At 36.3% G+C, this 27,083-nt stretch overlaps 1 protein-coding gene across 4 annotated transcripts in view; it reads right to left on the bottom strand.

The window, feature by feature from the left end:
• The window catches only part of MNAT1 (MNAT1 component of CDK activating kinase), a 200,554-nt gene extending 179,658 nt beyond the window's left edge, over positions 1-20,896 (bottom strand). For all 4 annotated transcript variants that reach the window (XM_020893959.2, XM_070469443.1, XM_070469442.1 and 1 more), the window contains exon 1: positions 20,690-20,896. In XM_020893959.2, coding sequence (XP_020749618.1) covers positions 20,690-20,778 — 89 coding nt within the window. In that variant the 5' untranslated portion in view covers positions 20,779-20,896. The remainder of the gene's footprint in view (positions 1-20,689) is intronic.
• Between the last annotated feature and the right edge of the window lie 6,187 nt (positions 20,897-27,083).

The following is a 27,083-nucleotide window of genomic DNA, read 5'->3' as shown; positions in this document are numbered from 1 at the left end:
TGCAAAAATCTCTGGTTTTCTTTGTGCTCTTTTGGAGAACTTACTAAAGCTACTGTTGAATGAGAGTACCTAGACTACCATCATGAAAATCAATAACACACCTGGTAAGAACACAAAAGAACTGGCTCACCTGTGAGAAATCTATTATCCTTTAAAAAAAAACACAGGTCTGGTACTAGAAGGCACAATATACTTTCTACTGGACAAGAGGAGAATGATTTTTCCTCATCCTGCTTTCCAGCTGTCCAAAGAGCAGATCTAATACTAACTGTAATATGATTCTTTTACGGAAATAAGATGTGGATAAAGTGCTTACAAACAATAGCTATTTCATACAACTGTTATTTCTAAATGCTTTCAGACTCTTAGTACTCAGAAATTAAAAATTTTTAAACTATAACTTCAACTCCTGTATTTGCTTAAAACATAAATATTAATTAAAAAGTGCCTTATATCTGTATTCTTACAATCATACTGAAGACTCACTACTAAATACAAACATGAAATGCAATAGGTGTAACTGTGGTCACAATGGATTAAAACCAATATGGCCTTTACAAAAGCTTCAGTGTTGCAAAGGTGAATGGACAAACAGGCACTTTTATATACTATTGTAGCTAATTAACTACAGGCACTTTTATATACTATTGTAGCTAATTAACTATAGGCACTTTTATATACTATTGTAGCTAATTAACTACTACACTTTATTTTAAAAAAATTTTTTAAAGAGTCATGAAAATTTCATATTTTTAAATTTCCATCAATAATTTTGGAGAAACATTCACACAAAATACATATTAAGTGCTAAAAAGATAAAGTAACTGAATTAGTTATCTGATACTCTGTAACAAAATACTCTCAAATTTAGCAGCTTAAATCAAAAACACTTATTAATCTCATACAGTTTGAGTGCCAGGATCCAGTCGTAGCTTATTTGCCAAGGTGTTAGCTGGTCATCTGAAGACATGACTAGAAAGAATCCATATCCAAGATGGCTCACTCACATGGCAGAGGCCAGAAGGCCTGTCTCTCACTACAGGGGCCTTTACATATGGCTGCTTACAACACAAACTATTACTCCCCAGAGTAAGTGGTCCACGAGAAAGCCTCCGTCCTTTTATGAGCTAGCCTCAGAAGTGACAAATCATCACTTCTGCCATATTCCGTTGGTCACACAAGCAACTCTAATACATGAGAAGAAATTACACAAGGGAGTGAATACCAGAAGTCAAGGATCATTGGGAACACTCTTTATTGTGGTCTATAGCAGTGATAAACATACAGATACACGGTTGATATGGTGTTATATATGTACAAAAATTCTTTGACATTTCCCTCATCAAAAAGGGGAAGCTCGAGTCCCCCTCCTGCTGAATGCACGCTGCATATAAGACTCCAACAAATAGGATGTGGCAGAAATGAAGTGCCAGACTTTCAGAGCTACTTTGTAAGACACTGTGGCATCTGCCTCTCTCTCTTGAATTATTCACTCAAGGGGGGAAAAGTTACATATTGTGATGTCATTAAAGAAAATCTTAGAAAAAAAAGGTCCATATAGCAAATAATTCAGACCTCTAGCCAACAAACAGTAAAGAACTGACGACTCCTCACAAAAGCCAGAGGGAGGAGTGAGCTTAGAAGTGGATATTCCAGCCCCAGCCGAGCCTTCAGATAACTATAGTTCATCCACGAAAGTATGGAAGCTGATCCTTCACCTGCAGTCTGGAGATGACTGCAGCACCAGCCTATACCCTGACTGCAGTCCTGTGAGATACCTTGAACCAAAGCCTCTCAGCTAAGTCACGAGTGAATTCCTTTCTCACAGAAACCATGAGATAATGTTTGTGTTTTTTAGGTAATAAATTTTGAAATAATTTGTTACAAAGAAATAGATAGCTAATACACAGCACAACTGGTTTTTTGAGGTCAGAGTAATTCTAATACTAAACCTAACACAGTCATTTAAAAAAACAATTACAAGCTACCCAAAGATCCTTAACAAAGTATGAGCAAGGAGAATCTAACAGTACACGAAAATAATACATGATGTCATGTTGGGATTAAGGTTAGCAAGTGGAAAGTGAAAGTGTTAATTGCTCAATCAGGTCCCACTCTTTGTGACCCCATGTATCCCTCCAGCATCCTCTGTGCAGGGAAGTCAGAAACACATGTTGATTTAACACTCCAAGCTCAATCAATGTAATTCACCATATTACCAGAATAGAGGAGAAAAACCATATCATTATTTCAACAGTTTAAGGAAAACTGTTGATAGTATTCAAATCAATTTATGGTATTAAAATGAAAGAAAAAACTCTCAGCAAATTAGGAATAGTACGGTACTTTCTCAAACTGTCAGACAGCATCATATTTAATGGTGAAAGACTAAATTGCATTCTCCCAAGATCAAAAACAAAACAAGAATACCCATTTTTCCCACCTCTATTCAGCATTATTGTAGAGCTTCCAGCACCATATTAAGGCTAAATAAATGAATAAACTAAAGATTGGAATGAAAGAATTAAAACATCCCTATTTAAAGATGATAAGACTGGGAATTCCCTAGGGGTCAGTTGTTAGGGGCCTGTCCTTTCACCGCCCAGGGCCTGGCTTCAATTCCTGGTTGGGGAGCTAAGATCCCACAAGCCATGTGATACAGCCAAAAATAAACAATTAAGTAAGTAAAATTTTTTTTAAATACAGATAAAGGACTCCCCTGGTGGTCCAGCAGTTAAGAAGCCACCTTGCAGTGCAGAGAACACTGGTCAGATTCCTGGTTCGGGAAGATTCTACATGCCTCAAGGCAACTACGGCTGTGCGCCACAACTACTGAGCCCATGTGCCACAGCCATGTGAAGTCTGCACGCTCCAGGGTCTGCAAGCCACAGCTGAGTCCACTTGCTGCAACTACTGAAGCCCAGGTGCCTACAGCCCAACGCTCCGCGGCAAGAGAAGCCACAGCAATGAGAAACCTGCGCCTGCAACAAAGAGTAGTCCCCACTTGCCACAACCAGAGAAAGCCCATCACAGCAACAGACTCAAGAGCAACCAAATTAATTAATTAACTAAATAAAAATTTTTAAAGTTTCAATGATATGACTGCTTACATAGAAAATCTCAGGGAATCTACAAACCTACTACTAGAATAAATAAATTTAGTAAGATTGAAGGATATAAATTTAATATAGAAAATTAATTGTATTCCTATATACTAGCAGCAAACAACTGGAAAGTGAAAAAAATTTTTAAATATCAAGTATACAGTACAACCAAAGAACATAAACTAGCTAGAAATAAACATAATAAAAGCTATCCAAGACCTCTACACTGAAAACTACAAAACACTGCTGAACAGAATTAAAGACTTAAATAAAAAGATACATCACTTCTAATGATCAGAATACTCAGTATTGTCAAAATGGCAACTCTCCCCAAATATAAACAATCCAAATCAATATTCCAGCAAGCATTTTTAGAAAAGTTAACAAACTAATTCTAAAAGTTATAGAGAAATGCAGAGGATGTAGAATAACCAAAGCAATTCAAAGAAAAAAAAAAGGTGGAGGACGACAAAGCTCTAGCAGCTAAAACACTCTGTAATGGCAAATACATCTACAAATCAATGGAAGAAAATAGAGGATTCAGAAATGGACTTACATTTATTTAGTCAATTGATTTTTAACAAAAATGCTAAAGACACCTAATGGAAAAATGAGAAGCATTTCAAGAAACGGCATGAGATCAACTAAAGAGCCTTGTGGGGGATAAAAAACACTCTTACCTCACACCATACACAAAAGGTAACTCAATATGGGTCACAGATACAAATGTAAAATCTAAAACTATAAAACTTAAAAAGTTAAGTATATGCCTAACACATAGCCCAGTCATGCCATTCCTAAGTATTTATATAAGAGAAACAAAAATATATCTTTATACAAAGACTACATGAAAGTTCATAGAAGCTCTTTTGTAATACTAACTATTGGAAACAAGTGTCCATTAATTCATGAATGGAAAAAAAATTAGTATATCTACACTAATTCATGTATATAATTATATAATATATATGATAAAAAGGAATGAATCATTGACACACACAATAACAGGGATGAATCTCAAAATAATTGAATAAAAGAAGCGAGGCAAAAAATTAAGAATACAGACTATGATTCTGGGTAAAAGTGGGGCAAAAGTAAACTATACTGAGGTAAGAAAAAGCAGATCAGTTCCTGCCTGAGGATGGGAGTAGAGAAAAAAATGGATTACAAATGGTTCAAGAAAATTTGGGGAGTCAGAGAAATATTTGCTATCTTAATTGTAGCACTGCCTCCATGGGTCCATAAATATACCCAAACTGATTAAATTACACAATTTATGTGCAGTTTAGTGAATGCCAATTCTACCTTGAGAAAGCTGAAAAAAACAAAACAGAAAAAATATTGGTACTATCTACCAAAATTTTAAATGCACACGCTACTGTTAGAAATTTATTGTATAGATATGCTCATATATACACAAAGATAAGAATATGCACTGAAAAATTATAATTTTAAACATCTGGAAACAACCAAAACTTTCATTAATGTATGACATTAAATAAATTACTGTACTTCAAAAAATGAAATATTCTGAAACCATAAAAAGGAATGACTTATATCGATATGTTCAAAGTTAAGCTATCCCAAGATATACTGATGAATGAATGAAACTGCAGAGAAATTTAAACATTTGTGTTTAATTTTTAAAATAAGAAATATATATGCAGAGAAACTAGCTATGATTACATCTAGTTAACAAGTACCCTTGGCACACTTAAAATTCTCTATTTTTGCAAGTATTTTATACTTTTCCACAAAGAAACACCACATAATAGTTAAGATTGATACCACGACTCCTAATAGTGAGTGCCCAATAAATATTAGCTGCTATATGCTAACCATAATATGCTAAGCACTTTATACAAATCACATTTAATCTCCACAACAAACTTGAAAGTAGGTAGTATTATTAGATTGGTACAAAAGTAACCATGGTTTCGCACCATGAATTTTAAATCATTATAACTACACTCAAACTCATCTTTACTAATCAAAATAGGAACCATTACAATCAACACATTTTTGCCAACAAGAAATAAGTTTGTTTATTCCTGTAGCATGAAAATCTGTGCTTTTAAGATTCAAGGAACTGCTGGAAAGCATTTTCTGCTTCCTGCTGGTTGTAGAAGTGTTCTCCCTGCAAAAAGTTGTCAAGTTGCTTGAGGAAGTGGTAGTCGGTTGGCAAAAGGTCAGCTGAATACAGCAGATGAAGCAAAACTTTGTAGGCCGATTCATTCAGCTTTTGAAGCATTGAAGGTTATACAACATGTAGTTGGACGTTGTCGTGGAGAAGAATCAGGCCTTTTCTGTTGACCAATGCCAGCTGCAAGTGTAGTTTCTGGTATATCTCATCAATTTGCTGAACACTTCTCAGATGTAATGGTTTCACAGGGACTCAGAAAGTTATAGTGGATCAGAATGGCAGCAGACTACCAAACAGTGACCATGACCTTCTCTTGGTTCAAGTTTGGCTTTCAGAAGTGTTTTGGAGCTTCTTCTTGGTCCAACCACTGGAGCTGGTCATTGCTGGTTGTCGTAAAAAATCCACTTTTTGTCACATATCACAATCCCATAGAGAAATGGTTCGTTTTTGTTGGATAGAGTAAGACGACAAGATGACACTTCAAAACAATTTTTTTTTATTTTCGGTCAGCTCATCAGGCACTCGCTTATGGAGCTTTTTCACTTTTCCAATTTGCTTCATATACCAAAATGATCATAGAATGATCGATGTTGAGTTCTTCGGCAATTCCTCCTGTAGTTTTAAGAGGATTAGCTTCAATGATGGCTCTCAGATGGTCACTGTCAACTTCCAATGGCTGGCCACTACACTCCTTATCTTCAAGGTTCTCCTCTCCTTTGCAAAACCTCTCGAACCACCATTCCACTGTACATTTATCAGCAGTTCCTAAGCCAAATAAACTGCGGATGTTGAGAGTTGTTTCTGCTGTTTTATGGCCCATTTTGGCAAATAAGAAAATTGCTGAAATTTGCTTTTTGTCTAATATCATTTCCACAGTTTAAAATATATAAACAGCAAATAATAAGTCATTAGCAAAAAATATATATAAAGTGAGAAATGTGCACTAAAATGATGTATAACATAACCACATTTGCAAATTTCAACAATGCAAAAACTGCAATTACTTTTGCACCAACCTAATAATTTTAACACCATTTTAGAGATTTACAAATCTGAAAGTCAAAAAGGACTTCACTGAAGTTCGCAAAACTAGTAAGTGGGAGCATGTGGACTTAACTCAAGTTTCTTCGATTCCAAAGTTGATACTTTTAACCACGGTACCAAAATGACCCTCTGTAAGCATGATCTGGAAGCTAAACACCCATAAATGAATACAGCAACTGGGAACATAGTGTTAACAAACAGAATACAATCAAAAAGCACAGGTTTAATTTCTGGTTCTATTTTTTGGTAGGAAAATAAACCCTTCATATTTGCATATGTATATAACTGTCCTCTGTGAGGTGTTTTATTAATCAATCCACTCTGGCAGTATGTTTTCACCTCTTAATTTTCTTACATTCTAACGTCTACATATAATATTGCATTGTTGTTGTTTAGTTGCTAAGTCGTGTCCTGCTCTTTTGCAATTCCATAGACTGTAGCTCGCCAGGTTCCTGGTTACATGGAATTTTCCAGACAAGAATACTAGAGATGGTTGCCATTTCCTTCTCCAGGGAGTCTTCCCCATCCAGGGATCGAACCCATATCTCGTGCATAGGCAGGCAGATTCTTTATTGCTGAGTCACCAAGGAAGCTCACTATATATAATATATAAATATACAAATACTTTAACATATGTGTTAGTTTCTATTTTAATTCTAAGTAACATAAACCCAAGTCTCATAAAAAGGAGTCAAAAATAATATATTTCCCAAGGGGGAATTACAAGCACTAAACTTACACTAGACATGGCAATTTATTATCATTGACACCATTCCTACTATAATTTGTACGCTTTTGCATTTAGTTGTAGCACATTACATAGATTGCTTTTTGCAATTAACCTCCAAAAGGAATTAAATATTAATGACATTTGCCAGATGCAATTATGAGAAATATTACATCCATAGTCTGAATAATACAGAAATACCTATTACAACATATCACATTTTAAATCTTAGAAATATATTTAAACTACCTTAAGAGTAAGAATTTTTATCTTCAAAATTCTGCTTATCAATCTCAACTACCTAAAGAAACTATCTCTGCTATCAATTGACAGAGCAAATATGGGTAAGAAATTTCTATCTCCTAACACTACTTTATTAAATCTTAAGGTATCAATTACAAATTCATTTGGCACTACTAGCATTTTTTGAAAATAAAGTAAATGTAGCTTAGCAAACTACTGTTCCATAAAAACTGCACATCAATAAATTGAGTTCTATGTTCATTTGTGTATGTGGACACATATGATCAGAAGGTAAAAATTAAAATAAATGCCCTATAAAATTATTATGTACACTTTGTCAAAAATGTTTTTAATATTATCTTTTCAATAAGCTAACAAAATACACATCTGAACAGTATTTTAAAACAAAACTAAAAGCAAATGAAAATATCAAAAGCTATATTCATAATGCCAAAGAATACAGGAATAGTTCTCTCTCAAATAGTTCTCATATACACTTCAACAGATCTCAAAAATATAATATCTGCTATGTCATGCTTCTACAATCCTATTACTTTTTAAACATTTTTTTCCCTCCATATTTTCTACTCCAACTCCAGAGATCAATAGCAAGACAGAAGATCAAATAAAAGAATATATTTTGGTAACATTATCTGAAACCAGTAAATGCTAAGTTACAACCAGAAAATAAACATTATAGAATTATTTATGAAGAAATTATACTTAACACTGGTAGATTTCAAGACTTTTCTATTTTAATGGAAAGAATTTTTTGTAAGTAAATCAGAGTTACTGTTAGATGTAGTCTGCTTCAGTTACCTGAAATCAGAATAGCAGGCTCATTAAATATATATAAATCAATGATGCAGAGGCACTGCACCATATTGATGGAGCCCTCATTAATTTTCAATGATACTATCATATTTGTGTTCTAAAAAAAAATTGAGTGAAGTCTGCAATCATTTTTCTTCATCTCAGAATTCCGGTTTTTACATATTCTAACTTAGTAAATGAGAGGAAACCTAATACGCCAAAACATTTCTAATAAAGTCCATTAAATTTTACATTTTCTTCCTTTTGTAGAGAATAAACTATTTATGCATGTATGTAATAAACATATTTTATATATAATGTCAAAGTGAAATATGTAAAATAAAAATACTATAAAATAAACTATCATTATAGGTAGCTGATACAGTCTTTCTAGACACTTGGATATAACACAAAATAAAGTCTAAATTAAGGATTTTTCAGAGATATTGTGAGATGTTTTGCTCTCCACAATAACTAAAGATAACAGAAAAAAAGCAAATAAAATTTGCTTTTGACTAAAAAAATAAAAAGTTATCCTCTAAATCATTTCCTGGCATAAATATTATATTTAGGCTTTCTAATTTGCATATGATTATACCTCAAAAACCAAATATTATGATATTGTTTATATATATTATCAAAGCAAAAGATAAAGTAAATTAAAAACTGGCAGAAAAATTATTATTGAATGCTTAAAGTTTTATTTCAGGCCAGCATCCTGCAAACTAAATATAAAGAGAAAATTGTTCTAAGCATATCAAACTGATTTCTGATTACACTGTAGTATTTTCATGTTTCACATAAACTGGGTTTGAGTTAAATCTAGTTGCATTACATTAATAACAATTTTACTCAGCAAATGTGATCAAAATTTAATTGAAATTTATACAGAAAAAAGAAAATGAAGCTGGCCAGGTAAGCTTCCCCAATGGTTCAGCAAGTAATGAATCCACCTGCAATGCAGGAGACACAGAAGATAAGGGTTCAATCCCTGGGCCAGGGAAGATCCCCTGGAGGAGGAAATGGCAAGCCCCTCCTGTATTCTTGCCAGGAAAATTCCATGGATAGAGAGTCACAAAGAGTGGGATAGGACTAAGCACATGGCATGCAGGTAAGCAATGCAACCATACAACCTTTCTTAGGCTTTGTTTAAAAATGGAGGACAGGCATAGAACACAGGGAACAGACCTATGGACACGGGGGGCGGGGCGGAGGAGAGAGAGGGTGAGACATGGAGAGAATAACATGAAAATTGACAAAACCATATGTAAAACAGCCAGCCAATGGGAATCTGCTGTATGACCCGGGGAACTCAAATAGGGGCTCCGTGACCATCTATGAGGGTGGGGTGCAGAGGGAGATGGGAGGGAGGCTCTGGAGGGAGGGGACATGGATGTACTTTGGGCTGATTCTTGTTGACGTGTAACAGAAAACCACAAAATTTTGTAAAGCAATACCCTTCGATTATAAAAAATAAAATGGGGAAAAAAAGTGGAGGACAGGTGTAGAACAGAACTAAAAAGATGACTGCTAATCTCCTTCAAATTTACATTAATCAAGTCTGCCATCTTCCTACCAATAATTTTGACAAAACAAATAGCACTCTGTATCATGTACTTCTGAACAAGCTTCCATCCCCAGCCTGACAGCCAAAACAGACATCACATGTCACTTTCCAAAAGGGGCTAATATTTAGATCTTTCCTCTTCAGAGACTGTTTCACAAAAACATTTATGCATTCATAGCAGTAGTGTTAGTCAGTCATGCCCAATTTTTTGTGACCCCACGAATGTAGACAGCCAAGTTCCTCTGTCCATGGGATTCTCCAGGCAAGAATACTGGAGTGAGTTGCCATTCCCTTCTCAAGGGGATCTTCCCAACCCAAAAATCAAACCGGGGTCTGCTGCACTGCAGGCAGATTTTTCACCATCTAAGCTACAGGGAAGCCCCCTTGGAGCCACCTAAATGGCTTGATAGCTTGATGCTAATGTTGCAAAAACTCCTAACTTTAGGATATACCCACCAAAACTTTTTGCTTCTCCAAAGGTCCTTTTCCTACATCATCAGAATGGCTACAACAAAGGTTCAGAATTTCAGATTTCTGTTACTTTAATAGTACTTTTCTTAAAAAAAAAAAAAAAAAAAGCTTGTTTAAGAAGTAACATAAAGTCCACTTTCACATCTTAATTTCAAAGAATACTTTTATAATTCTAAACTCCCTTTTTGCTCCTTAGAAAGAAGAAGAAAAAACTAATTTTCACTTAATGACTCAAAAGAAGACCTAAAATACTATAAAATTAATGGGGACAGAAACCATGTCTCTCACACTCACTGTTGTATACTCAGCACAGTGTTTTCCAAAACTGCTTGAGCACAAGACTAACCTAGATAGCCAGTATAAAATACTAAGTTCCTCCACCAAAGATCTATGGTAAGGCCCAAAAATTGGTGTTTTAAAAAGGCACCCAAGATGATTCCTAGGATGACACAAGTTTAGGAATCAGTGGTCTAGAAAATTTATTGAATATATGAGAAAGAATGCAAATTTATATTTATTAGTAAACCAATAACTAATAAACTACAATTGAGTATTACTTTTTACCTTTGAAAACAAGCTTAACACATTTAAAACATGAAGACAACCATTGAAATTTCTAGGTTAAACTTTCATTCAATTGTTCTCATTCTATTTACCATCTCAGGGACTAGTTGCTAAGTAAACAAGTAAACTGCCAAAAAGTCTAGAAACTTAACCTAAAAGCTGTTATTTTTCTGCATTTAGAATACTGAAAGTAACTCTTTATGGTTGATTAGAGTAAATACTCTTAAATTTACCTAACTTCTTAAACTTATTTGAACTGTGCTCATCTAATCTTCACAGTAATTCTGTGAGGTATATGCTACTGGTGAACCCACTATACAGATGAGAAAACAAAGGCTTATAGAAAATAGTCTTCCCTGAATCACTTGGCTAAGAATAAGTGGCAAATCTAGAATTTAAACTCAGCAAACTATCATTATACATTTGTTAGATGTAAATATTTCATGCCCACAGCAGAAACAAAGGCAATGAGAAAATACATTAATTCTTTCTCTGTTTATATTTGTATCCCTAACAACCAACTGCTAATGTTTCAGGTTCTTGCAGAATAAAATAATGTGTTTTTAACAAGCAACTCTGAACATCTAATAAACAGCTTCTCATTACCTGCTTGAATCTTGTAACACAAATTGGACAATATAACTTCAAAGGAAAACTGGACATATAAGGGAAAGAGCTCCCAAAGGGTGTCCATCCATGAAAAGAAAGTTCACCTGTAGGTCAAACCTCACAAAAGGTTTCCTCTAAGACAGAAAATATATGTGTATATGTATGGGTGTATATATACACCTATGGGACTGGGTGTATACATACACCCATACATATACATAGTAAACTACTCAGCAGACAAAATGACTCTTAAAAAAAAGATTCCCAGTATAAATGAAAAGAATTAGAGAAGAGACTTATCGGGTAGGGCTATGTTTTTCACATTCAAAAAGAAACAGTACAAATGACATAATTACTAAACATTTAGTAACCACGGTTTTAAAGAACTATAACATTAAGTTACACTCAATAAAATAAGGAACTGAAATGCACACACTGCATCTTAAAAACTAAAATGCACAAATAGTTATTTTATAAAATCAAAAATACATATATTATAGCCATAAGATACCCAATCATAGTGATATATTTACATTCTATAAATAGTGATCAGCACTTTCTCCTGTATTGAAAAAGAAAACTCACAGTTAATAAAAATAACCAAAAATTTTAATATCTTATGAAGCACTTTTATTAACAGTATATGGTCAAAAAAAAAAAGACTAAAGCTACAGACCACAGTGATTTTCTAATTAACTATTAACTAAGTTACCCAAATTTTAAGAGACTGAAGGGGGTTAAAAATTATCTGTTCTAAACAAATTTACAAATCAAATACATGCAGTGTAAGCAAAAACCATCTCCTTCAGGAGAATGGTCTTGAGATATTCACTGTAAGTATAACCCACAAGATATTAGATATTAATTCTCCAGAGCTGTTCCACAACATTACATCCTAATCAACTTTAAAACACTCACTACATGAAGAAAAAGAAGAAGAGGAGGCCGATAGGTAGGAGGAGGAGGAAGAATAAGAAGCAGGGAAGGAGGAAGGAGGAGGAAGAGAAGAAAAGTATATTTATAAAAGTTTTAGGGGAGAAACTGAGACAGTAAAAAAAAAAAAAAAAAATTAGAAACTGAAAAAGGAAACAAATGTTAAAGGAGAACAGAAATTACCAATTACCAATTCTGAGGTAAAGAAAATAAACATGTACATATAAAACTGAGACTAAAGGAAGTAAATGCCTCAACAACAGTAAGTCCAGCATTTTCTAACAAATATGATGGAGCAACTGATGTCAGACTAGCATTCCCACCATGAGCAACCATAAAACAAAATGTATAAAACAATTTTTTTACAGACATTAGATGATGAGTAACACAAAGACTATAATCCCTTAGAAGTGGTAAACTAACACGGTAAGCCCTACAATTGCCTCATTTTTTTCTATCTGGGAAAAATTTCCATGACGATAGCCCAGCAAGCAGGAGTTTAAGAAGCGCATAGTGGTTGTGCTAAGCTGTACAGGCAAAGATCAAACTTCAGGGCAGTTGATATGGTTGAAATCTGCAAGGCAGAGGGTCAGAAGTCTGTGTAAGAACTCCCATAAGTCCATGGCCAAAGAACAGACTGCATATACGCAGGGCAAAACCAGTCAAGGCTTAAAAGAGAATGGCTGAGAGAGGAAGAGAGTGCTGGGTGTATTTTGGAGTTCCTACCCAGCCAGAGTAGAGAAACCACATTAACACCTTATTAACACCTCAAAAATCTAGTTGAGATACCAGAAAGGTTTCAAATAAGAACAGGGACCACATCATATAATAAGACTTATTCTATCTAGACTTACTCTAACAAAGCCTAAAATCAAGCCCAAACAAGTTTTGCAAGGAACTCAAAGTTTGGAGATTGAGTTGCAGTAAAGTAAGGAAACACAATGGGCTCTCCACAGATCCAACCTAGCAATGATTAAAACCAAGCCTACAAAGTTCAAGGTAATCAACCAGTAATTGAACTACCTATAAGAATTTTAAAATCAATACTCTACACAGAAAGATAAAGTATGCAATTTCTAATACCATCTACATGATCCAGTATACAACCGAAAAATGTATTAAATGTAAAAAAAAAAAAGAAAAGAAAAATGTGATCCACGGAGGTGGGGGAAGAATAGTCAATAGAAATCAGCCTTGCCAAGATGTTGGATCTAGAAGACCAAAAGTTTTAAGTCAGCTATTTTAAATATTTTTAAAGATTTAACACAAATTATGTCCTAAGAACTACATTCAAAAAAGTAAAGGAAGATATGATCTTAGTGTGCAGACAGAAAATTTAAAAAGAGAAGTGATAACTATAGAAAACAACAAGATGAAAACTCTAGAACGAAAGTATAGTAACAGATGAAAAAATCTACCAAATGGGCTTAACAAAAGATTGGACATAGCAGATGGAAATCAGTAGACTTGAATACAGACCAATAATAAATATCTAACCTGAAGAACAGAGAAAGTAAGATTGAAGAAGAATGACTAGTACCCCAACAACTTATAAAACAATACCAAAGAAGCTAACACACATGTAACTGAGTTCCAAAAGGAGAAGAGAGTGAAAATAATATAGAAAGAATCACTGGAATATTCCAAATAGGATGAAAAATACTGACTTACAGTTCCCAGTTCAGAAAATGCCAACTAGGATGAATACAAAGAAAAGCACATCTAAACTTATATTCAAACTGCTAGAAACCAATGATAAAGAGAAAATCTTGAAAACAGTCCTAAAAGATTTTTACAACAAAGGGGACCAAGGATATAAGTAACAGCTGACTTCTCATCACAAAAAAAAAATGGAATTGGGGAGATCCCTGATGGTCTAGTTAGTGCTAAGAATCCTGAGCTTTCACTGCCCTGGCCCGGGTTCAATCCCTGGTTGGAACTGAGATCCCACAAGCTGAGCATCATGGACAAAAAAAAAAAAAGAATGATACATCTGAAGTGGTGAAATGACAATTCATAACTTCATACTCCACAGAAAGATCCTTCAAACAATAGGGTAAAATTAAAACACTCACATAAACAAAACCTGGGAGAATTCTTCACCGATAAACCTCTACTATGAACTACTAAAGAATGCTCTTCAGGCAGAAAAACAAAATCAATACAACTATCAAATCAATCCAAAAGAAGAAAGAAAGACAGTAAAGATGGTAAATAAGTAGGTGAATACAAAAGACTACACTTAACTGTTTTATGCCCACTAACATGGCTACACTCAAAAAAGACAAATAATAGCAAGTGTTGGCTAAAGATGTAGAGAAACTGGAACCCTTATCTACTGCTGGTGGGAATGTAAAGTTGTGTGATTGCTTAGGAAAAGTGTTAACAATTTGGATAAATACAGAGTCATCACATGATCCAACAGCTATACTCCTAAATACATAATCAAAACAATTTCTCACATAAAACTTGTACATGAATGTTCATAGCAGGATTATTCATTATAGCCAAAAAGTGAAAATAACCCAAGTGTCCATCAACTAATGAAAAGATAAATGAAAAGTGATAATATCCATACAATAGAATAGTCTTCAATAGTGAAAGAAGTTCTGATACATTCTACAACATGCATGAACCTTGAAAACATTATACTAAGTAAAAGCCAATCACAGAGGACCATGTATCTATATGATTCCATTTATATGAAATGTCCAGAACAGGAAATCTATAGGGATAGAAAGTCAACTGGTGGTTGCCTTAGGGCTCGGAGACAAAGGGAGGTGGAGGACAGGACTAAGAAGTAAGGGATTTCCTTGTGAAGTAACAAAAATGTTCTAGAATTAATTGTAGTGATAGATGCATGTCTTTGAGAATATACTAAAAGCCACTGATTCTATACTTTAAATGAGTGAATTTTATGGTATGTGAATTTTATCTCAAAAAGTTTTTTATTAAAAAGACTATTTTTTATTCCCTACATTTCCTTAAAAACAGCTGGCTATTTAAAGCAAAAATAACAATACTGAATCATACATAGAGGTTAAAGATATGACATCCTTAGTATAAAGGATGACAAGGGTATGTATACGGAATTATAGCATTCATACTTGTGAGGTATTGAAATGTGAGGAATTTGTGAGCAAGTGAAAAATGCGAAAAAAAAAAGAAAAATGCGGAGTGTCGGATGTTGACTCTAAATAGACTTTGATGGATCGGGTAGAGAGGGAAGTGGGGGGGGGGGGGGGGGGGGGATAAGAAACAAATAAATAAATAAATAGACTTTGATAAAGATGCATATTGTTATATGCATATTGTTATGCATCTTTATCACTGAAAATAAAAGTATTAAAATAATAATAAAAATCTAATAGGGCAATACTTTTAAAATATCCAATTAATCCAAAATAAGGCAAGAAAGGACAAATGGAAAACAAATAGACTTAAACCCAATGATAGCAATAATTACATTAAATATAAAGGGACTAACAGCAATTAAAAGGTAGCCAGTGTTGAGCTATACAAAAAAGTAAGACTAACTATGTACTGCCTACAAAATGTTAAGACATAAAACACACATTGGTTGAAAGCAAAGGACAGAGAAACGTATACTATAAAACAGAAAGCATAAGAGACTGACATAATACCAGACAAAAAAAAATTCATCAGGATAAAGGGTATTACAAAAGACCAAAAGGAACATTTCATGACAAAAGGATAAATTCATCACAAGAAGGCATAGCAATTTTAAGTATCTGTGTACCTAATAAGAGAGTTTTAAAATACAGGAAACATGATAGAACTAGTAAAAGGAGAAACTGAGGAATACACAATCTATTTGGAGTAACTAATAAAATAAGTAAAAAAAATAAACTAGTAAGGATACAGAAGGATTAGTAAAGATAGAAGTTAACACTATCAACCAAGCTGACCTAACTGACATACACTATACCCAACAGCTACAGAACACACTCTTTTCAACTTGACTTGTTCATCAAGAAAGACCTTGCTCACCAAAACAGACCACACACTGTACCATAAATAAGTTTTCACAAAATTTTATAAGACTGAAATTTAGCAAAATTTGTTCTCTTACTACAACAAAATTAAATTAGAAATTAACAACAGTATATCCAGAAAGTCCCCTTTTTCTAATTTTCTACCCAGAATGAGTGCGTTTTTCTAATTTTTCTGTCCACTGTTTCCCAGTTCACAAAATGGTAATGTACAAGCCCAGCATATTAAACAAATGAATTAATACCACTTATGAATTATCCTTTCCAACAATAAATAAACCGAACTTTAATCTGATAAACCTCTAAAAACTGCTAGCAATTTATAGGAAATACAAAGGAACATAATAATACCACAGAGATGCAATCAGCAAAATTCAGACTGGTAACTCTTCAGAAAAAGCTACCTAGAAACATCAATAAGCAAGAGAGAGAGAAGCAGAGAAAAAAATAAAAATAAAAAGGAGAAAAAGAGAAACCTTAAGAAAATATGGCAAAATATTGTCTTTAACATATCAGGATAAGTTTTTGTTTATTCTACTTTGTGTCTTGTGTGTGTTTATAATGAAGAAAGGTTTAGTAAAATCAAATATAGGTAAAGTTTCCAGAGACAAGTATTGCCAAGGATGGTTGGGATAAAACTTAAATTATTAGTTTTACTTGCTTGTGTTACTCTGAAAAATATCATCCAACTATGTTGGGTAAAGAGGATGTGCTCTATTCCAAAGAAAATAAAGTTTTCCCATCTTCTCTGAAAAAAAAATAAAAAAGACTAGTTAAATGAGAATTAGATATAACTGACTCCTTCTAAATCAACATGCCTTTAGAATTCTATGAAGAATTCTATGAAAGGCTTATTTCTTAAAATAGGTGGCCCTGATAAACAGAAAAAGGTTACCCTTTTCTGTAACTAAGACAAAAGTTCACCCTTGAATTGAAGAAAAAAAAAAGCAAATTTAGAATCCAATCTTCTTCGGATGTGTGTGCAATCAATTCACTTGGGTGTTTGCTGGACTGATTTAATATTAACACATAATGGAATCTGTTGTTGTTTAGTCATATCCGACTCTTCTGCTACCGTATGGAGTGTAGCTCACCAGGCTCCTCTGTCCGTGGGGTTTTCCAGGCAAGAATACTGGCGTGAGTAGCCATTTCCTTCTCCAGGGGATCTTCCCCACCAGGTGGGCTCTTTACTACTCAACCACCACTTCCTCAACTGCTAGCAGTTAAGGGTGACAAGTATTTTCATAAAGTTTCACCTCTTTTCTCCTTTCTGCTCCTGTATTTTCTCTCATAAATAGTACTTCTGAATAATCCTTCTATAATCCCACACTTCCTATCTCCTGTGAAGCACTATCCCTACTCACTTTACTATTTGCCTCCTAAAATGCCTTTGCTACTTGACACACAAAATAAAGTGAGTAAAATCACGTGGCCCGGTAATCCTTGCCTCATGGTATTCATACCCTGGAGTATAAATACCCTCCCACTCTGTAGCAGGACTGTTCAGTGCTAACAAATAAAATACAGCAGAAGCAACGATAATGTGATTTTTGTCATCTGATGATGAAAAGCTCTGGAGCCTCTGGTTCTCTCACTAACTCTGGGAAAAGCCACGTCACAAGCAGTCCTATGGAGGGTCCAAGGAGAGGAGCTGAAGTTGCCAAGAGCCACATGAGTGACCTTGGAAACAGACACTCCAGTCCCAGAAAACAGCTTGAGCAAACCTCATGAAAGACACTGAGCCAGGATCACTCAGCTGAGCCACTCTCAGACTCCCGACCCTTCAAAACTGTATAAGATAATAAATATTTATTGTTTTAAGGTACTAATTTTTGAGGCAATTTATTACATAGCAATAGATAACACAAATAATAATGCTAAATAATAATACCTACTCCTTTCAGACTAACAATTATAAAAATGCCTAAGCTCAATCCCATGAGAGACATTCTGTACTAATTCAGCATACTATCAAATCAAAAGTATTTCACATCAAAATCTATAATGTTCAAAATCTATAATCAGCACAGCAAGATTAAAAAAGTAATAATGCCCAATACCAGCAAAGATATGTGGCAACAGGAATTCCCATGAACACTTGGTGGGAGCACAACAGATACAATCTTTTTTGAGAACAAGTGAGGAATGTTTATCAAAATTTAAGTCACATACAATTCTACTATTAGGCATTTACCCCTGGTTTTCCTCTTATATCTTACAATATATTTGCATACGGGCTGGGGAGGAGGGCGGAAAGAGAGAAACTGACTCCAGTGAAAAATAGGAAATCTAAATATTCATAACAAAATTTTGGGGTAAATCAATTATAGTATAACTGAACAGTGGACTATCATCCAAATGTTAAAGAGGAATATATACACATCCAATTTAGAAAAGATATCCAAGATATACATTATGAAAAAAGTCAGGATATATACAACCCCATTCCCATGAGAGAACACGATACTGAGTTCCTATTTAAATCACAAAAGGGGCATTATAATCAAAACTGTATTTCCACATTTTATAATCTCTTGAATTCATTTAAAGATACCACTGTTGTGCAAGTCTTTTAAAGTAGGCCGAGTGGATCCTGTTTAAATTTTATTTCTGCTTAGCATCCATACCATGCATAAATAATAATAATGATTGCCAATGTATACTGAACAAATACTATGTGAAAAAAATTCTATTAAGAACCTCCAAATATGGTGTTTACATATATTATTTAGTCCTCAAACACTGTAATATACATAGTGCTGTTATCTCTATTGTACAGGAAAGAAAAATGAGGTAAGAGGAATTTGCCCCAAGCCTGTGAGAGTACAAAGAATTCAAAATCAGAAGTTTGTTCTCTTAGCCAATACCATATAATCTTTTATTCATTTTTATTATATTTCAAGTTAAAAGAGGGCTGCAAAACTTGGTCTTTAACTAACAGATTAGCAAATAAACCAAAATCAATGCAACATCAGAATGACTTAGACAATTCTTAACTCTTATGAAAAAAACAGAAAAAACCATGGACACAACAAAAGCAATTTCCAATTAAAAATAAATATAACTGTCTAATAAAAATGCAACTTATTTTGCTAAAATCACATACTCTTCCCTGACTAGCTAATTACTACTAGGTATCAATTTATTCCAGTAAATTACATTTAGTTAGTACCCTTTCAAAAAAAGCAAATTCCTTTTCCTTGAGCACCAACTATAACAAATCTGGTACAGGAAAGTAAAGAGAAACCAAGCAAAATCTTTCTAAAAACTTAATAGTCTTTACAGCATTTGTCTGGTTTCCCTTCTCCAATCTACTTGATTACTTTGACCTTATTTCTAATTTTAATCCATTCAATCACAGCTCTACTGGATTTCCTTTGCTGGATAAAGCAAAGGAAAATAAAGACTAATTAGAAAATAAGACCAATCCAGTAAGTTATTAAATCCTTTTATAATCATTATAGCTGCAACTAACCATGCCAACTCAGGCTTACTTACCCAAAGATCTTGTCTACCACATTGTAAGTTAACCATCATTTTTTATATCTTAGAAACATCAAAGAAGCTACGATTAAGTATGTTCACCTTACATTTCAAAGCACTTTATAAAACCACCTTTACTGAACCACATTTAACCATAAAAACGTGGCAAGAAACACGCTGACCAGTTCCTGCACTCATTCTTCAAAACATTCAATCTCCCTTCTTCCCAAGCCCCCCAAAATTGGCATGTTATAGTCAGACATCCTGTGTTCCAATTCTAGAAAGGTCCACTAATAAGGTATCTGAAGCAGTCTCCGTTTCCTTTCCTGTAAAATGGGAATGAGATGAGTACCTACTTCATGGGGCTGCTGTTGAGAATGAAACAGGATAACTAATGGTAAAGCGCTTAGAACACCGCCTGACACGTAATGTATACTCAATGCCAATCATTACTGTATCTACAAATTAACTGCCTAGGATCTGAATTTTCTCTTTTAGAGATGAGAACTAACCAAACTCCATCAGGACAGTGGGCATACCGATGGAGTTACATATTAACCAGTGCAACAAATACAACAGTATATAAACACAGTAATTGTATTTTCATAGCACTGTCGTTCTTTTTAATAAAAACGCTTTGCGTGAAACTAAACACTCCGATCTCCCACGCTGGAACCCTGTTAACAACACAGCCCGGAAATACAGTCCAGATTCTCATCGCCTAAGGAGGGGGGAACGTGACAAACTGCTGGTTACATCAGGGAATCTGGCAGTTCAAAGCAGGCCAGAGCAGCTCAGGGCTGGAGGGTAGTCTGTTTAGAGATACAACGTTCCCTTTTCCTATTTTCCTCCCCAGTGTCGATACTAACGAAGCCCTTTTCTCCCCTGAGCCGACGACAAGCATCTCCCGGCTCTCTCGAGGGCTCCCAACCCTGTGCGTCTCCCCTCATGGAACCCAACTATCCCCCGACTCACAGAGTGTGTCCGCACACATTCACCATCAGCTTCAACGAAGGGTTCCGGTACTTGGTGGTCTTGCACCGGGGGCAGCCCTGATCGTCCATGGCGCCTTCCTTCCAGTGGACTTTTCCCGGCGCCTGCTTCAGTCTCCGCCACAGCCAACCTCAAACCCCTCGGATCCGAGGCCAAGCAGGTTCCTACCAACAAGCTCTTGGCTGGGACGGTCCTTTACAAATGAGCACCGGCCGGGGGCAAGGCACTGAAGCGCAAAGGTTCCGGAAGCAAGTTTTCCGGTCCTGCCGCCAGGGCTCGGTCTCAGCTTTCGCAGGCCTCGGCAAAACCTTGGATTTAGGGGGAGGGCTTTTTAAAAAGGCAAATTACACATAAACCCTCAACTCTATGTACCTAGCTGTATTTTTCAGGAAATCGTGTCACAATTAGGAACATAGATTCCACCTTGCTCTGTCTAGAAATAGTCCCATTAATCAAAGAGCTATGTTTGGTGTACATACTCAGTAACGCGGGCTAGTATTTTCTTTTAAACAGTGTGATAGTCTTGTGCTTTCTACTTCTTTACACTTGCACAGTCGTGCAATCACAGAAAACAATATGCATTCTCAGATATGAAGTTTGGAAAAGTTATTTAGAATGAAAGTGTCATGCTGACCCTAAATATTACAGATTCTCACTAAATGTTAAAATAGTTCTATAAATAATATCTGGCATCTGCAGAGAAGCAATTACCTCAGTATGGTCAGGCATGCTTAACGGTTTCAGCTGGCTCTAATATCTCTCACCACCTTACCAATCAATGGCAGTATTTGTTTCCCCAAACACTGGAGGGATCACACAGGAATATACACTTTATTTCAGCAACTATGCTCTCTTGAGAGCCTGAATCTCTTTGGAAATTTTAAGTAACATTCACTGTATTTAATCAAGGCTGCAAAGTGAAATCTATAAACAGCTCTGCATGCATGTTAAGTCACTCAGTCATGTCTGACTCTTTGCCACCCTATGGACTGTAGCCCACCAGGCTCCTCTGTCCATGGAATTTCTCCAGGCAAGAATTCTCCAGGCTTTGCCCTCCTCCAGGGGATCTTCCCGACACAGGGATCAAACTGGCATCTCTTGCGTCTTCTGCATTGGCAACCAGGTTCTTTACCACAAGTGCCACCTGGGAAGCCTGTAAACAGCTCTACCAGATAATAAATTCCTCCCACTATAAAGGACACATCTTATCCATCTCCTGAACAAGGATTTATTTATACTTGTTGATTAAGTACAGTAAATGAAGAATGAATGAATGAACATCAAATAGTGAAACGTGAAATTTTTTTATCCTGAGCACTGTATTGTAATCTGACCCAACTCCAACAGAAGTGAGCATACAAAGTTTTTCAAATTAACCCATACAATGAATACCCACGGAATACACTCATAGTAATATACTCATAGTAATCTTTTCTCTTTTCAATAAAAATATAAAGAGGAATATTCCAACTTTCACTTGTTTTTAAACAGTGAACTCAACAGGCAACCCACACTGTGGAAATACAGTTGGGATTTCCATGCGCTATGGAAGGAGAACATGACAAACAGCTGGATACCACATCTGGGAACCAACAGACCAAGGCAGGCCACAGCATAGGCCTTTATATTAGTAGAAAGACATCAGGGATTAACCTAACAAAAACATCATGTCATTTGTTTGATCATAATATTGTTCATTTTTGTTCTTTAGTCACCAAGTCAAATCCCACTCTTTGTGGCCCCATGGACTATAAATAACCTAGCAGGCTCCTCTGCCCACGGGATTTCCCAGGCAAAAATACTGGAGTGGGTTGCCATTTCCTTCTCCAATGTTGTTCATTAACAGAAGCTAAACAAATGTAAATTTACTAAAATAGGCAATATCAAATGCTGTGTTGACCTGGAGACATTATGCTGCAATTTTTTTTATTAAAAAAAATTTTTTTTAGTTGACATGCCTGCAAGACATGTGAGATCTAAGTTCCCCCACCAGGGTTTGAACCCAGGTCCCCTGCAGTGGAAATGTGGAGTCTTAATCACTAAATCAGCAGGGAAGTCCCTATGCTGCTATTTATCGAAAGAGACCACATCCAGACCAATTATAAGAGTCAAAGCGAAGCCCGCTAAATAAAGGCAATTTTTACAATCTTTATATTTTAACAGAAAAGGAAACTTCTGATGAAAGAGTGAATATGATTAGTGAGCAAATAAAACTTTTAGCCAAAACTAAATGAGAACTTATCCACTAAGTTGGCCATACTGCTGGAAAAGACTCTTGAGAATCCCTTGGACTGCAAGGAGATCAAATCAGTTAACCCCAAAGGAAATAAACCCTGAATATTCATTAGAAGAACAGTTGCTAAAGCTGAAGCTCCAATACTTTGGCCACCTGATAGGAAGAGCTGACTCACTGGAAAAGACCCTGATCCTGGGAAAGACTGAAGACAAAAGGAGAAGGGAACAGCAAAGGATGAGATAGTTAGATAGCATTTCTGATGGACATGAATTTGAGCAAATTCCGGGAGAAAGTGGAGGACAGAGGAGTCTGGTTTGCTACAGTCCATGAGGTTGCAAAGAGTAGGACATGAATTAGCAACTGAACACCAATAACAACAATGTTTATCATCACCAAAACACATTTAATCATTTCTCTGAACAGGAGACCTCAAAGCACTTTTGTGTGGTGAATTGCTTTTCCTTTCTCCCAAGCCTTGAGATTAAGGCAAGAAAAGCACTGAAGATTATGGGAGGAAACATTGCTACCAGCTCTATCTATTCCCCGGGTTGGAAATTACTGCTAGAGAAACATCGTGACAATAGCTGACTTGTAAATCTATCAGATAAGCATTACTCATTGAGCTAGAAGCAATAGAAAGTAGTGATTATAGATTTGGCTCCTGGCATCAAGAGAGCTGGATTCAAGTTCTGCCTGCCTCATTTACTAGCTACACGACCAACAGCACCAGGTTTCCCAAATGTAAGATGTGGATAACGCCAGCACAACTAGCACGCTGGATTGAGGACACCGCTAGCACAGAGTAAGGGCTCAGTAACTGTGACCTGCTATTAAGAGTGGCTCTGTCGCTAAGTCGTGTCCAACTCTTTGCAACCCCACGAACTGCAGCATGCTAGGCTTCCCTGTTCTTCACTATCTCTAAGAGATTGCTAGTATAGGTATTATTAGTGAGTGGTAGTATCTACACAAGGCATGTACCAGGAAGAACCTGTCATTTTAAAAACAGACCTAACCAACTTTATTTTGTTCAGTCACTAAGCCCTGTCCAACTCTCTGTGACCCCATGGACTGCAGCACACCAGGCTTCTTTGTCCTTCACTATCTCCTGGAGTTTGTTCAGACTCGTGCAATGAGTCGGCAATAACCATCCAACCATCTCATCCTCTGTCACCCTTCTCCTCCTGCCTTCAATCTTTCCCAGCATCAGAGTCTTTTCCAATGAGTCAGATCTTCACATCAGGTGGGCAAAGTACTGGAGTTTCAGCTTCAGCGTCAGTCCTTCCAATGAATATTCAGGATTGACCTCCTTTAGAATTGACTGGTTTAATCTTCTTGCAGTCCAAGAGACTCTCAAGAGTTTTCTCCAACACTACAGTTCGAAAGCATCGATTCTTCGATGCTCAGCCTTCTTTACGATCCAGCTCTCATCTCCATACATGACTACTAGAAAAACCACAGCTTTGACTAGGTGGACTTTTGCCAGCAAAGTGATGTCTCTGCTCTTTAATACACTGCCTAGGTTTGCCCTAGCTTTTCTTCAGAATCTGCCTGCAATGCAGGAGGCCCACGTTCAATCCCTGGGTCGGAAAGATCCCCTGGAGAAGGGAATGGCTATCCACTCCAGTATTCTTTCCTGGAGAATTCCATGGAAAGGGAAGCCTAGCGGGCTACAGTCCATGAGGTTGCAGAGAGTCGAACACAGCTGAGCAACCAACTTACAGTACATACTCAATGATCTGTGGAGCCTACATTGGAAAGAAATCCAAAAGAGAGGGAACATATGTGCATGTGTGGCTGATTCACTTTGCTATACAGCAGAAACTAACACAACATTGTAAAGTAACTATTCTCCAATTAAAAATGAAATAAATTTTGAAAAACAGAACTGTTTTTTAGCCAAATTTCTTATTCTCCCTTAACTGGGTTTCCTTCCTCCACATAATACACTTCACAGGGTTCCTGTAATGATTAAATAACATGATATGCATATACGAAGGCCCTACTACAATGCCTCATAGAAAAGAGAAACTCTGAAAAGTACACCATTACCACTGGTGGAGCTCACTAATACAGAATGGTCAGAAAACTTTGAGGAAGAAGGCACTGATAGCGCCAGACATCACTTTGCTGTCTAAAGTCCGCCTAGTCAGAGCTGTGGTTTTTCTAGTAGTCATGTATGGAGATGAGAGCTGGACCATAAAGAAGGCTGAGCGTCGAAAAATTGATGCTTTCGAACTGTAGTGTTGGAGAAAACTCTTGAGAGTCTCTTGGACAACAAGGACTGAAATGGAACCTCAGCCTTTGTGAAAAACACCCCACTATCAGGTTAACCACTTTCATAAAGATAGCTATATCTCAAGGAAAGTTTTCCACTTTATAAAGATGGTGGTGGTTTAGTCACCAACTCATGTCCGACTCTTGCAACCCCGTAGACTGTACTGTAGCCTGCCAGGCTCCTCTGTCCATGGGATTTCCCAGGCAAGTACACTGGAGTGGGTTGCCATTTCCTTCTCCAGGGGATCTTCCTGACCCAGGAATTGAACCCAGGTCTTCTGCTTTGCAAGTGGATTCTTTACTGACTGAGCTACAAGGGATAGGAGCCCATTATTTCTCTTCCCAAATCTGCTCATCCTCTAGCATACAGAAGAGCAGATTCTACCCCTCTTGGATAATGTTTCTCAAAGGCAACCCTTCCTTTCCAGCCCTAAGGCTATGAACCCAGGTTAGGCCTTCCCAATCTGTTGAAGGCTTTTATTGTTTTGTTCTTTGACTATGGATAGCATCCCACCCTGTTCTCATGGAAAACAGCTCCTCCCTCACAGAACTGGGCAGTTCTAATGGGCCTGCCAATTGCAATGCCGGCCCTCTGGCCTTGGGGTTGACAACAAAACCTTATGGACCAATCAGAGATCATCCCTAGAATTTACCAAATTGGAAGAAAGGAAAAAGCAGCAGAGCCTCTTGAAGCTAGAAAATGTGTGCTGGGAACTCCTGGAAGCCCAGGGTTCTAACCTTCTGGGGAAAGACCCTTTGAAAGACTAAAACTTCTTTGATGAAAGATGCAGCGGCCAGTGAAAAGGGACAATGAATGCATCTTTAAGTCTGACCAGCTGCATTCTACTCTTCCCATTTTGGTATTATGATCCAAAGATTTCATCTTTTTGCCTAGGCCAGTTCAAGTGGAGTTTCCGGCTCCTGGGGGAAATTAACATCACTAAGAGGCAAAAATGCTGCTACATTTGGGAGAGAACTAGAACCTGGCACTTAGTCTCTGCCAGGATCTTTTCCCTCCATTATCATCCCTGTGACTCACTAGGTCACTCTCCTTCTCACCTAGTGCTCATTAGCATCCTCAACAGAGAGATGAGTTTGGTCAGAGGCAGAGAGTTTGGTCACTGAGAACTCCCAAGTATTTCATCCAAGACTCCTTCTACCAGTCTTATTTCTTTTCTTCATGTAAGTTTGAAAAATCCTAGAGAAGGACTGAATGTTTTGGTTTGGTACCAGTGCCCAACCCTGGACCAGTCAACTATATGGCCATGATATTACTCACAACATAGCCACTATACACAGACCACTGTGTCTACCACACCACATTAAAATGAGCATTTCATTCAAAGTCCCTCATAATTTGTCCCCAACATCCCTTTTAAGCTAATCTCCCATGATACACCTATATAAAACCCACACTTCTGACACACCAAATTACTCAATATATTCAGAAATAAACCACATGGCTTCATGGCTCCATGCTTTATTCCCTCTGCCTCTAATGAACTCTATCCTCAAACTCTCAAAATTCTTGTCCTTAAAGATCCAGCTAAAAATCCATTCCCCATTGCCTTTTGCCTCTCAGAATTAGTCTCTTTACCCTTAACACTCATATACCCTGTATTGTACTTACTTACAAATATATCTTACTTCCCCTACCAGATTTTAAGTTACTCAGGGTCAGAGACCCCAATTTTATCCTTCAGTATGTAATGCAACACCATGCACTTAATCACGACTCAATAAATATTTGGCAAATGAAAGATCTTTCAGAAATGCTGATTACATATCATCAACTGTTGGTCACTAAATAGCAAAGGAACACCTCCTCTACCTAGGAGACTACTTTACAACCTAACTTCCTTAATA

Source organism: Odocoileus virginianus, chromosome 6, assembly GCF_023699985.2.
Source record: "Odocoileus virginianus isolate 20LAN1187 ecotype Illinois chromosome 6, Ovbor_1.2, whole genome shotgun sequence".
In the NCBI taxonomy this organism is placed as follows: domain Eukaryota; kingdom Metazoa; phylum Chordata; class Mammalia; order Artiodactyla; family Cervidae; genus Odocoileus; species Odocoileus virginianus.
The sequence above is the reverse complement of the archived record's forward strand: the minus strand, read 5'-3'. Positions and strand labels throughout refer to the sequence as shown.